Raw genomic sequence first — 13,363 nt, 5'->3', positions numbered from 1 at the left:
ACATTTTCATCTCACAAATTCATCCTTGAAACCTCTTTACTGCCTGTTGGTTTTAGTGACAAATTGGAGGTTAGCGGCCGGCATGTAATCAGAAACACAAACTCGGCTCACGTGTCCTTGGAACGTCCAAAGTTTGCTGCCTACTGCTCCGGAGTTAAGCAAAACCAGAATTTAGTGCCGACAGTGTCTCTAATAGTGACTCAGTTTCGGTATTTTGGCCTTCTGATGGTAGTGATAAGTATCAGAGTGTTAGTGAAGACACCCGAGTCAGATTCACAAGCAAATACAAATGGAAGTAGGTGGGGAAACATCACTTTCAGGCATTTGTGAATATCAAATGGCTGGACAAAAAAAAAAAAAAAAAGAGGATAGGAAAGAGTTAATTCTTCTAAAGCCTATTTTACATCAACACGACCTGGAACCCTTATTAAAATTCTTCTGCTGTCCTAGTTTCTTCTTATTACCTGCTAATTCCTTTACAACGTTGAATGACCTGAGAAGTAAAAAATTTTGAGTGGTGAGAAAATAAAGCACTGTGCTCTTACGTGTATTTTCTGGGTGTACACCAGTCAATAAAAATCCCAAGTTGCTATGGAAACAACACCGCGGAATTGTTAACTCTTCCACCTGAAATGAGCTACAGAGCTGGAATTTTTCAATGTTACCCAAACCACAAATTTATTTATATATTTTTAAATGCAACTGTCTTGGTAAAAAAAGGAAAAAAAAACAAAACCAAAACAAAACCCAAGCCAAAACCAAACCAACCAAACCCACAAACCAAACCAATCAACCAACTCACCCCAACCCTCAAGTGCCAACTAATCCAGAAATCTGCAAAACACAGAAAAGAGCCAGGTACTGATACGGTCCAGCTCCAGCCTATGAAGCTTAATCACTGCATCAGTCTTTACCCATTCCTGGAATAATTCTAGTAATTTTTTCTTTTTTTTTTTTTTCCCTGTTCATTTACTGAAATTTCACAGCAGAACTATATGCACATATTCATATTAAACATTAAAAAGTCATTTGCAAAACATCACTTCTGCATTACAATGCACGGAGAAGAGTGAAGATGTGCAAACCAAAACACACCACATTCTCCACATCTCTACGTAAAATGACTGCTTCATGCTACAAGCAAAATAAGTTTCCATCTGTGCTGCAAACTTCAAAAAACCCGCAGGTATATCGCTCAATCCCATTTAAAACAAAGTGAATCAATGCAAATTTAACAATGGTACTCTTCTCCACATATTGCAGGCTATGGTTACAGATGAGGAAAGGGTTACTTCAGCTGCTAAGCGTGTCTGACATGTATCTCTGTTGTCATGCCTTTCCTGCCCATTAACACACAGTTACATAGTTTCAGTTATGCAGTAGCTGATTTTTAGGTTAATATACAAACGGTCAAGATGTAGCTTTGGATAAAACATCTACGCTCTTTTCCAATTCCGAATAAATCGTGAAGACACTTCAAAAATAAGAACCCAAAACTGCTGACTGTAAGCATCCAAAAATACAGCTGTAGTTTCACTATGGACAAGTTGTAGTCTGTTAGAAAAGTAGATCATACATACAAAGGTATAAAGAACATTTAAGTCAGTCTTAGTGGAAGGCAGTCCTTGAAGGAAACAATACTCCAAGCAAACTTGCTGAGTAGCACTTTCACTTTAGCCCCGCAGGGCCACGGGAGATTTAGCAGTCTGGCTCAGTAGATTCTTCCTCTGCTATGATTGCCACGTCCTCCCCAGCCTCTTCCTCGGCCACCCCGGAAACCACCTCTTTGCTCTGAAATAAAAGTCAAAGCTTTTCATGCAGGTTTCATGCTGTACACAGATTAAAATTAAATAACAATAACTGGAGGTATTGAGGACTGACAAGCCTCTGCTGCTGATGTACCATGCGATGTTGGATAACGGACCCCACTAATTGGAAAAAGAGGTCAGGAGAACCAGGCTGTAGTCTGTCTGCATGCTAGTGCTAAACCACGTAACTGTCCCATTATTACAGAACTGTATTTGGGCCAATCCATTATGACAGAATTGAAAACTGGTCTGTGAAGAACTTCATTAAGGTATCAAGCTCGTCTCCTGTCCAGTAACACCGTGTCAATCTTGAGGTGTGCGTTATGGTGCATCACCTTAAGTCTGCAGTAAGAAATCTGCAGAAGATTTTATCTTTTCTCTTAGTTTCATATATAAAGACCATGTTTTCTATGAATTTTCCAAACTATCAGCCTGGGCAGTAATTTGTCACAGCAGGCAGAGCGGTTGTCAGTTGTCGTGACAGAGGTAGGACCAATGGGCCTACAGGGAAGACAAAAAGGAGGGGTTGCTGCCATTGCTGGGCCTGCTCATCCACTCTGCAACGTCTCTGCCCAGAAGTATGACTTGCAGAGAAGGAATCATTCTGAGTAGGAGCATGAGGACAGAACCGTGTGCGTGTGCAGTGAACCTGGCCATTCCCAGAGGTTCTGGATCAGGTCTGCGACATCAGCGGTGCCTGCAATAGGAATTCAGCACAGGCCCAGTCTTATGACAGGAGGTGGCCCAGCTCTGCCAATTGCAGAAACTGGTCTGTCCAGGGGGAAATTTGGGATGCGAATGCTGTGTGTCATAATAGAGAACAAACAGTTCAATTCCTAACCCTGTGTATTGAAACACTACTAAAACTGACTTGTCAGTAACATAGTTTATAGGCTAGTAATACTCAAAGACTGCTAGAAAGAGACCATTACACACAAAAACCGGTAACAATACAATGTGGTCTTTGGACAACGTGGCAGTAAGTTGGCTTAATGTGTTTGTTCCCCTGGCCCCATGGCACAACTGTCACTAGACAAAAGTTTTGCTAGGGTGTCTAACTTACCGTAAGAAAAACTACCCAGGTTACTGCTGTATTTTCCACTGGGAGGATTATATATTTGCCTGGCATCCCTTTTTGGTCCTGTTGAAGCTTTCTTTGGGAGCGAACTTGAGGTTGTATCTTCACTTGTTCTTTTTTGACTGACAAAACAAAATAAAAACAGATCATTACACCCCTGTGGTGACAAGTACAGGAACAGCAGTTCAGCCTCAACCAGATCAACTGCTGGAAGCTAGCAGCAGGTAATGAAGATGCCCTGAATAATACTTCAAAATAGGAATTAAGCTGGTCTCCAGTTGATTCAGTCTACTGTATCCCTAAAGCAAGACTGTATCACTCCACAGCTGTAATTGCTTCCAGGATAGGTGTTACTTTTGACTTTGAAGTTTGAGCTCGTGTGCTGTGTATATACACACACAGCTTGGGATCTTTATTTTGTAAACAGAAAAATAAACACCACCATTTCCTTTTTTTATGAAAAACTCTTACCTTGCATCTGCCTTCTGTACTGGTTTCCAGGACAGCGTAACTGTACTTTTATAAGAAGGAGGAATGTGGAAGAGATCCTATGAACGCAAAATCAGACAGTTTATTCTACAGTTCAAATCATGTCGATTGCACTACAAAACTTTAGCTATCTGTTGAAACTCCAGAATAACAGTTACTTTTCCACCAATTTAAAATCCTTTCCCAAGTCCCATGGCGGAGGGGGAAGGTGGGAGTAGCTAACTGCCCTATCTGGCTGCCTTAGCCCAGACACTTTACTGGGAAATTCAAATGAGATTTCTATTAACAGAACAGTGTCCTGTAATGCCATTAAATGCTTTCTCTCTCTCCCTATGCACTCAAGCATCTTATAAAGTACTGCAACGGCTCCTGCAGGGAGACATCCGATACCCCTGCTATGCTGGTAACAGACAGGCTTCTCAGCACTGCGGGCAAAGTTTCTGGTTTACCGTGCTGACTGAGGGAGAGAGATGGGAAGTGAGGAAAAGGCGGTTACAAGAAATCAGATGGTTTCAAGGGTTCTGGATGGAAGTCTCTTTCTGCAGCCCAATTCCCTCTGGAGAAAAATGGTTCTGTACAGCAGCTTGCTTTGTCTCCTCCCTCCTTTATACTTCCTTGTACCTCTTCAAACTATGCCATTGCAGGGAAGGGAAATGACAAGGGAAAAGGCTTGGCCAGAATCCAGAGATCCCTAAAGCAAGGTCTTCTGCTCCTGCAGGCAACTAGTGCGGGAAAAAAGGGCCTCAACACCCTATCCCAACAGCAGCAAAAGCTAAGCCGCTTGCCTAAACAGCAGATCCACGTCCCCTCAGAAACAGTAAAGCGGACAGCAACCCTGAGCTGGCTAACAATGGTTAACTTAACAACACATTACAACTTAGTTCAAACCTACCCCTCTTTTCTGCATAGGCTACTCCGCTGTGTGAGTTCATTCCTCTGCAATGTGAGGACTTACCTTGATTAAAACATTAATGTTATTCGTTATTTTCAAGGCAACCACTTTGATCTTGTTCTGTGAAAAAAGAAACACCACTGAACACCCATTCTAGTAGCTGTAAATATATATTTACATATATTCCCCCATATATGAAAACTGCACCTTCAAAACAAAACTCAGAGCACAGTTGAGCCAATGCACGTGGATGCAGAGAGTACCTAACGGCAGGAACTGAAAGATCATCTTAGCTTGCAAAATGCAGCATCAGGCAAGATACAGTTGCAACAGGTGTCAGCAGTATTATTCCTTTAGTTTATTTACATGTTTACAACAGACTGCAGTCCATTAATGCCTGCCAGTGGTTATTTTGGTAGGCTCAATTAGAAACACCTGAATTCCTATGCAATACATACCTCCTCTGTTTTCAAGGCTTCTCCTGTTTTTCCTTGAAGTGCCAGACGAAGCTGTCTGATATACACCTGCAACCCTCGAGCAAAATACTGTAGCCTAAAAAATTTAAAAGCAACTTGTTAATAAATTTTACATATTTCCATAAAATACAACTTGTTAATAAATATTACATATTTCCATAAAATAAAAGCATTAAGCAAAGGGAAGCTGTAATCTAATTTTTTGCCCCTTTAGGACAAATGCTCAAAAATAAGTCCCATATCAATCTGATTTGTGCTTCTTTAGCATCCAGACAATAGTAATTCACAATTTCTAATGGAATTCTAATGCTTGCTTTCAAATGATTACCTGATTTTGAAGTCTTTCAATTTCTCTGCATTCAGCTTGGCTGTGAGGAAGTCCGGAAGTTTACGACCCAGCTGATGGAAGCTATACAATAAACACTCCACATAACTGAATTGCAACTTGGGCTCTTCATTGCCAGCGTTTTCCCCATTCTCTGCTTCCTCTGGAGGAAGTGGCATGTACTCCTAAGGAACAGAAAGGAAAAACAAATGCCCGAGACATTTTTGCAGGCTGAGCATTCTTTTGCAGTGTTTGAACTGAAGGGTTTATTTATGCTGAATATTTAAGAAGTAGCCCCCATCCTTGTACTAACGTGATGCATGAAGTAATGTTTAAAAAAAAAAAAGTTTTACATGAGTGAAAATTGAATTAGTCTTACCAGTAATTCATCAAACAGTTTCCTCAAATTTGATTCAAGCTTTTCCATATCGCCACAAAATGAACTCATTTCAGCAAGAAGCTTCAAAACCTACACGTAAGAACAGCCAGGTTTTTGTGTTAACTGAAAAGTACAAAGGCTTAACTTCCAACCTAAAAGCCATTATAATGTCATTACTACTGGCACAGTAAAGGTCAGCTATTACAATTAAACCCCTCCCAAACATCAGGAAAGAATATGAGGAGGAACATGCCTAGTCTGTTTTTCATGTCCTCAAACAGAAACACAGGTTTGTGTGTCTAATCCCAACAAGCATCTTTAGTCAACAAGTAAACAAAACTCTGTCTCCCGTGTCTGCAGCACAGCTCATCTTCAAAGTCAGATTCACAGTGATCTAACTGACTCTGCAGCACTGATTAACGTAAGCAAAATTACAGACATTAAACCACTCCCTCAGGAGGCTAAATTAGCACAAGCCATGCAACAATCATTTCAGTAAATGCTATGTGCTTATAAAAGATTGACAGTAACATAAAAATGATTATACCAATCCATTTACTCTAGCCTTGCCTCCAAAGCTGGAGACAAAGGACATATGCTTTAAAAGGCAGTGCTCAGTTATGACACAATACAGCAAACAGGTTTCTTTCCTAGTTTAGCTAGTTTTCCTCCAAGCCAAGAACTAAAAACCACTTAAGAAAGGAGTTTGCAATTTTTAAAATAGCTGTCTTTGCCTAAGATGCTTTTTTTTTTTTTTTACAGTTTGAAAGACTTTATAGCTGTGGCTTACCTCTAACTGGATATCGAGACCCTCCACTGGTGTAGTCAAAGAACCAAGGTTTGGCAGAACGTGCTCACAGAAGTAAGTAACAAAGTGTGTGGAATGAACATTTTTCTGCAAAACACCGCACATTATTCAGGCTACTTTTAGTCTGAAGGAGTTAAGTGTTTCTTCCCCATCACTCCGCCACCCTTGTAAATGCCTACCACAGCTATACCTTAAAGCCTCTAACTCCTAAAACACAGAGACCCTTTCAGGTAGCCTAGTCCGCAACAGGGACTGAAGAGGTTGCCTGTATCCCAAGAATATGTCTTTTAAGTGCCACAACTGCCTGGCAGTATGAACCTAAGGTGAGAACCTTGTCGTAATTCACTGTAATATCTTAAAATTGAAAGAAAATGTCCAAGAGCAGATAATAACACAAAAGCTCTTCGTATTAAAAGGCTTGAAGGATGTTTTCCAATGTTCCAATATATTAGAAGCTGAAAGTGGAGAAGTACTGATATGCTGTCACTCTAACACAACTGCTGAGAACCCTGATGAGAAGCTACACCCCTTAATTTCCCACAACATTCCTCACGCAAAGCAGAGAGATGCATACCGAGAACAGTGGCACTGCCTGCCGAGTGCACTGTAGAAGTCTGTCCACACAGTCCGGATCAGACGGATTGAACGTTTGTTCCAGGTCAGCTTGCTCAGCTACCAGTTCCACTAGTTGTTGCCTCCCACTTACTGTCTGTAAGCTTTTTAATCCAGACAATATTTTCATGAACAGAACAAATTCCTCACCCGTCACATCTTCCAGCACCTTAACAGAACACCAGAAAACATGTTTCTACAGTGGTAATTTGCAAACCTTCAAGTCAAACCTACTTGATTTGAAAAGGTGAAGTATGCAAATATTTAGCTTTTAAATTCAGCTTCTAGTTATTTAAAAACTGAAGTTTAAAGGAACTCATGAAAACACGCAGTATAATTGTGTGTACCTCCAAATTAAAGTAACTGCCATCAAGTTGTACATAGGAAACATTATTTTTCTTGAACTATAAGCTTAAAAACAAATTTCTTATCTAACAAGATCGTATGTTTCAGGCAGAATAAACGTTAAATTAACATATACTAATTATTGTTTTAATACTTTTTGTATCTTTCTCTGCCTGGAGAATGCACACGAATCTCACAAAATTCAGCAAAGACAAATGCGAAGTTCTGCACCCGGGACGAACTAACTTCCCCACATTAGCACCTGCTGGGACTGACTGGCTGAGGAACTGCTTTGCCGAAAAGCCCTGAGTGTTCAGGGGGACACAGCAGGCTAGATGTGCCAGCAGCATTCCTTGGGTGACGGTGTCCTGGGCTATGACAAGAGCATAGCCAGTAGAATCACAGAATAGTTTTGGTTGGAAAGGACCTAAAGACCATCTGGTTCCAATCCCCCTGCCATGGGCAGGGAGACCTTCCACTAGACCAGGCTTCTCCAAGTCTCATCCCGCTTGGCCTTGAAGACATTCAGGGATGGGGCATCCACAGCTTCTCTGGGCAACCTTTTCCAGTGCCTCACCACCCACTCCAGGAAGAACTTCTTCCTGATAATAGACTGAGGGGAGCAAATGCTCATTAGACCAATTCTGGAATACTGCACCTAGTACTGGGCCCTCCTGCATGAGGAAGTTGTTGGTAAGCTTTAGAAAGCCCAGGACAAGGTCATCAGTGTCTAGAGTGCAGGATCTGTGAAGAGAACCTAAGGAAACTGGTCTTTTTCTGCCTAAAGGCAAAAAAAGTCATAAGGGAGCAAGGCGACCTACCAAGAGTAGGAGCCCAGTTCCTTACTGAGGCGGGCAGGGTGAGAATGATACAAAACTCTAACAGGAGGTTCCAACTGGATAAAGAAAAAAACCCAACCCACACCACCAACCCAAAACCGCTGAGGACAATGAAACACTGGGGCAGGTTGCCTAGACAGTATGGGAAATCTTCATCCTTAGAGGTTTTGAAAACAAATGGACAAAGCACTGAGAAATCTGATCTGAATTCAGCTGAGCGTGATTCACTAAGGTGATGGATCTCCCAAAGTCCCATTCTAGCGCAAATGATTCTATGATTCTAGTAAACGTCATTCTTACAAAATGAGAAGAACCTAGCATTATTTTAACATTACCACCAAAAGATGCTGCCAAGTTTGGATTACAGCAGAACAGGATAACTGGAAGACCACATCTGTACAATGTTTAACTCTACATGTAGTTTAAACAGACCTCCAAAGCAATGCCAGTGATAAGGGATGATGTAATAATACTTAAGTTTGTACTGAAATAAGACACTCACCTTCTTTGATTCAAACAATATAAACTCTTCTACCTCCTTTGTCATCACCTCCTCAGGCAAGGTTTTCAGTTTTGTAGAGAGGAACTTGATGGCTCTCTCTCTCACAATATCCTCTCCCTGAAGGATTTGACTGAATAGGCCTCCCAAAGTCCCTGAACGGAGAATAAATCAGGTAACACCATTTATTTCAGAAGGTAAGAGCTGAACCTTCTATGCCGAAGAAAGGAGTTTCCTCCTGTAAGACTCCATGACACATTACTTCAAAATAACTGCTACGCTAACTTCTAAGAAAACCCACAATTTTGACCTAGCTTCACATAAGAACTCACATTCTTTTACTGGTCTGTATCATTCAGATCCACCACTACTGAAAAGCTCAGTATTGTCTGTAAAACCAAACAACAAGCATGTGTCTAACTTCTGCATTATGCTAAGACACAAAACTGAGTTCTGTTCTCATCCTACTAGAGACTGGGAAGTATCAACAGAAAAAAAACCATAGAAAAATGTGTCCTTTACCTTTAGCATCCATCTTAAATATACTGAGCAAAGCATTGTTCACCAAATTGAATTCTGCAGAATCATCTGAAGAGAGAAAAAAGAAACTGATCTGCATATCTTTGAAATGCAAACACAAGAGCAGAAAAACAAAGATTTCTGATATAACACAAGAAGTACTCCATCCTCAGCAATTAATTAGAAACAACATCACTTGTATTTTTAACGACTATTAGACTAAGGAAGTGGAAAGCCACAATTATGGAAGCTGGAAGCAAAGCAAAAAGCTATTTGCCACTGCAGCCTCCCTGCCAAAACTTTAACATTACAAACCTGACAGGACTGAAAACCTGAAGGGAAGTTATTAATAAATCTATTTAATAATTTTAAGGAGCTGAATAAACAAGTTTACCTTAACTAATTAAGGTAAAATAAAACAGTTACTGCTTTTTAAACTTTTTAAACTCTTAAGTACTCTAGAGTATTTCTAGGTGGGAGAAACAATTTTCCTCTTAAACGAAATGGAAAAATGTGTAAGTCTCAAAAAAGAAAAGTCTCTTCTGAGAAGCCTGGAGACTTAATCATGCATTTTTAATACAAACCCGAACACCTAATATTTAGCACTCTGTAATGTACAGAGATTAAAAAAAAATGCACACTGTATATTAAATGCTGAATTAACCATTTTGTACCAAAAACACATTGTATAGAAGAAAATGCCCTCAGGATTTTTAAAGTTCCTGAGTACCTGGATTAGAAATCCAGTAACTCTTTTTCAGAAGGCAATTAGCTGCAGTCCATTACTGGAGAGTTCCCCCCTCCCCGTCCCCTCTTTTTCCTACAGATGCTTTCAGAGAACTTGAATGCAAAAAAATCATTCTATTTAAAAGAAAGATTTTTTCAGTTTAGATTGGGATAATTAGGGACCTTTCAACAGAAGTCACAGCATAACTGTACAGCACATATAAAAGGGGGGAGGGGGAGCAGAAGCAGGACACAAATGGCACTGGGACAGACTGCTTTGTAACAAATAATGAATCAACAGAAAATGTTTTACAGAAGAAAACTGTTTACATTTTCAGGTGTGCCACAAGGGGAGCAGCCAGGAAACTCTCAAAGTCTCCTACCTGACTGTAGAAGCTGGGTGAGTATGTCTGCTACCCGAGGAAGATTATCTCCAGTGGCGAACTGAGGCAATTCCTTGATTGCTTGACGACGGATCTGTCAAAATTGTCAGTATCACGGAAATAAAATATTTTTTAAAAATAAGGTAATTCGAAAGAAACCCCAGCAATTTCAACCTCCAAAGTCTGTCAGAAATAGCTAAATTTGAGAAAACAACCACATACTCTTCTAACATGAACATCACCTTCAGAAAGCGACATTCAAGTTTCAGGCTTCAACAGCAGCCCAATCTTTGTATTTGCTATGAAACTATTATGACGTATTTACGAAGAAAACACATTTTTCTTAGATCTAAGCAGCACTGGACAAAACCCAGTCCAAACAGCACCTCCTTTCACACAAGTCATTCATTTGATCAACAAAACGAAAGGTTGCAATCTGTGTTATTACTGAGTCCTGTTTGCTAACTGGAAAGTTTTACAGGTGTGGGTAGAGCAGATAAACTCTAGGCTTTTTTCCCAGCATGGTCAAAAATCCCTGAATGATCAGCCCAAATCATTTAAGATCTGATAACCAAAGATGTTTCAAGGGTACAGCTTCTAGCACCACCACAGAAGCAGCATGAAACAGCTCAAGACTTCTGCAATACTACTACATTCAGAATCACATCTCAGGTGCAAAAAACATTTTCTTGCCTCCCAGTGGCATTTATTAACACAAAGTCCTTTTGGAAAGGAAAAAAGGTAATAGGTATTCAAATAAACTGTATCTCAAGTTTCCTTCTACAGAGCTATACTTTGGATCGATGAGGGCATGGAAAAAGACAAATGAGAAGTGATTTATCTCCCCACACCACCACACAATAGATTCTTCTATTGCAGGAATACAACTGCGTATTCTCGTTTTAGAAAGACCAACCCTCCCATCCTGAAAAATGTAGCCTATTAAAAAAACCAGGAGACACTATCCCCTCACCCCCAAATACAAATTCAATGTATCAACTTGCTACAAGGTTCTGATTCTTACAGAAACATCTTCATCCTCACAGAGGTCCAACTGGGCATTGATAGCTGAGTCAGCTAGCTCAGGAAAATGCCTGAAGAACTTAGGAATGAACTGGGCTGCAAGTCTCTTCTCCTTGGCACCTCCTTTCACACCATCCAAGATGGCCTGGTAAGCATCTTTATGCTGAAAGAGGAAAATCAGAATATATAAACAGAAAAATCTTGGGGTACTCTCAAGACAAGGAAAGGGTTTTTTCTTTCCCATTCCCTTCAGTTATGTAAGTGAACTATATTACACAACCTTCATACAAATAAATTTCTCTCTTAGACCAATATAACGGTCCTAAGTGAGTGAAGTATGCTTCTATTGCGTTTTTTACTGTTACTCTAGTTTCTCTGTTTGTTCAAGTGCTTACTGTTAAAACTGCCATCCCTAAGGCTACCAGCTCTTGCACACCACTTCTCATTAGATTAGTGCAGACTCAAGGAATTATGGAGAAAAGTACATCTAAATTATGGAGTTATGGAGAAAAGTACATCTTCCCCTTTATTTTAAGCCTGCTTCCGAAATAGTTTCTTTCAAGTTCTCATTTTCATTCCACTCATGAGGTAGACTCAACACACAAGCCCTTTCTCAAATGAAACACTTTTACAACCTCAGTACTTCTGGTCATTTAAATTACTCATTTTAATGTCGCATTCCTGGTGGTCCCCTTGCTCTTCTCCTCATGTTCCAAGTTTCTTTTTTAAGACGCGGTGACTACGACTTTCTGTAATGAGTAATCATGTTCATAAGGTTGAGAGACAATAATGCAGTCAGTGGGATAAAACTGATGAATAATGAACAGTTACTCATAGATTCTCACAATGCAAAGACTGGAGACATCAAGGAAGATTACAAAATGACTAGTTAAAGGTTAATAAAGTAATGGAACATCTTGCCACAGAACATTTGTATGCCAGAAATATAATCTGCTAAAAAAAGCATCAAAAGTTTGCTGAAGAACAGTCTAGCAAGACACACTAATTACAAAGCCATGATTTCTCACTCTGGAAGCCCACCACTGAGGAGGCGAAACTGGAAGAGTATATCAGGAATCACCATTCTATACTTACCCTTGGAGGTTCTTACACATCTGCTATTTATCCCTGTAATGGGCTGCATTTCTTTACTATGCCGGAGTTCGTTCTACCTAAGGTGGCCATTCCTGTCTTATACGAGCTACCCACAATGCTCAAAATGACGACAGACTGTGTATTTGTGAGATGGCCCAATGACAGCATCTGTTTTGTTCTCCATCCCTCCCCACAGTTCCCAACATTCTGTTAGCTGTCATTTTTGCTTGGCTCCGAGATGATGTTTTTGTCAGACAGCAACGACGCTTTGTTTCACTAAAGCATAATTACACAAGCAAAGTGAAGGGACTTGAGTTAAAAAGAAAAAACCTTTCTCCCTCCACCCAAAAAACCCCTTCCGAACAACCACTGTATCATTTGTTCTTTTAAAGAACTTTCCAAGTGACCTTGCATAGTAGTATCTAGTTTGAAACCCACTGTCAGGTAGGTATGTGCCAAGCTACTTTCATTATGTGCATTATGACCAAAAGAAAATAAGCATCTGCTGCTTTTTCCGGTAGCCATTCTGTGTAACATGAGAGCCTAATGCAATTAAAAAACTAGTTTTAGTGTATTACTAATACTAAATGTTAAGTCATCCTCTTTCTTTCAATAATTCAGTAAAGGTATAAACAAACAGCAGACCTTGCCAGGATTTTACGAGTTAAAATCTCCTTTGGCTGTGAGGATCAACCTTCCATTCTTGCCTTAAGGGGAAAAAAAAAAGCTACAGGCAATTACCAAACCGTAACTGCCGTCACCTTCCCCCAGCAGTTCAGTTTCTCCAGGAGCCTATTTAGCCACAGAGCCTGCTAGCAGCTCCCCGGAACTGCAAGCGCGCCGTACCAGATCCGGATGGCGACCGGTGTCGTCTTCTAAGGCCTGAATTCGACAGGCTGAAAGTAACTAGTTACTGACCGCGATGCCACATTTGGAAGGAGAGCTGCCATCAGGACGGGAGGAGGATGCCGCAAGAGCGACAAGCTGCTCCCGTCCCTGCGGAACTGCAGCGTGACGCTCATCTCCGCACCCCATCGCGGGTCGTGCGGAAACCTACACCGAGAACA

At 40.6% G+C, this 13,363-nt stretch overlaps 1 protein-coding gene across 1 annotated transcript; it reads right to left on the bottom strand.

Annotated features, from left to right (window-relative positions):
• Window positions 1–917: 917 nt before the first annotated feature.
• Window positions 918–13,331, bottom strand: API5 (apoptosis inhibitor 5). Its single transcript, XM_010157686.1, has 14 exons — window positions 13,215–13,331; window positions 11,203–11,364; window positions 10,179–10,272; window positions 9,073–9,138; window positions 8,554–8,705; window positions 6,830–7,036; window positions 6,238–6,342; window positions 5,448–5,537; window positions 5,072–5,253; window positions 4,726–4,819; window positions 4,331–4,387; window positions 3,358–3,434; window positions 2,872–3,008; window positions 918–1,791 (listed from the first exon to the last, which is right to left on the bottom strand). The coding sequence occupies exons 1-14, from the start codon at window positions 13,329–13,331 to the stop codon at window positions 1,712–1,714; spliced, it is 1,620 nt and encodes a 539-aa protein (XP_010155988.1). The 3' UTR covers window positions 918–1,711.
• Between the last annotated feature and the right edge of the window lie 32 nt (window positions 13,332–13,363).

Source organism: Eurypyga helias, unplaced genomic scaffold, assembly GCF_000690775.1.
Source record: "Eurypyga helias isolate BGI_N326 unplaced genomic scaffold, ASM69077v1 Scaffold36628, whole genome shotgun sequence".
NCBI classification, from domain to species: domain Eukaryota; kingdom Metazoa; phylum Chordata; class Aves; order Eurypygiformes; family Eurypygidae; genus Eurypyga; species Eurypyga helias.
This window is presented reverse-complemented; position numbering and strand designations above follow the sequence as displayed.

Coding starts and splice junctions, on each gene's coding strand:
- API5 (XM_010157686.1), bottom strand. CDS start 13,331: ATGGGGTGCGGAGATGAGCGTCACGCTGCAGTTCCGCAGGGACGGGAG. Junction 10,273..11,202: donor GTGAGGATGAAGATGTTTCT/GTAAGAATCAGA, acceptor CAATTTTGACAG/ATCCGTCGTCAAGCAATCAA. Junction 7,037..8,553: donor TATTGTTTGAATCAAAGAAG/GTGAGTGTCTTA, acceptor TGTTCTGTTAAG/GTGCTGGAAGATGTGACGGG.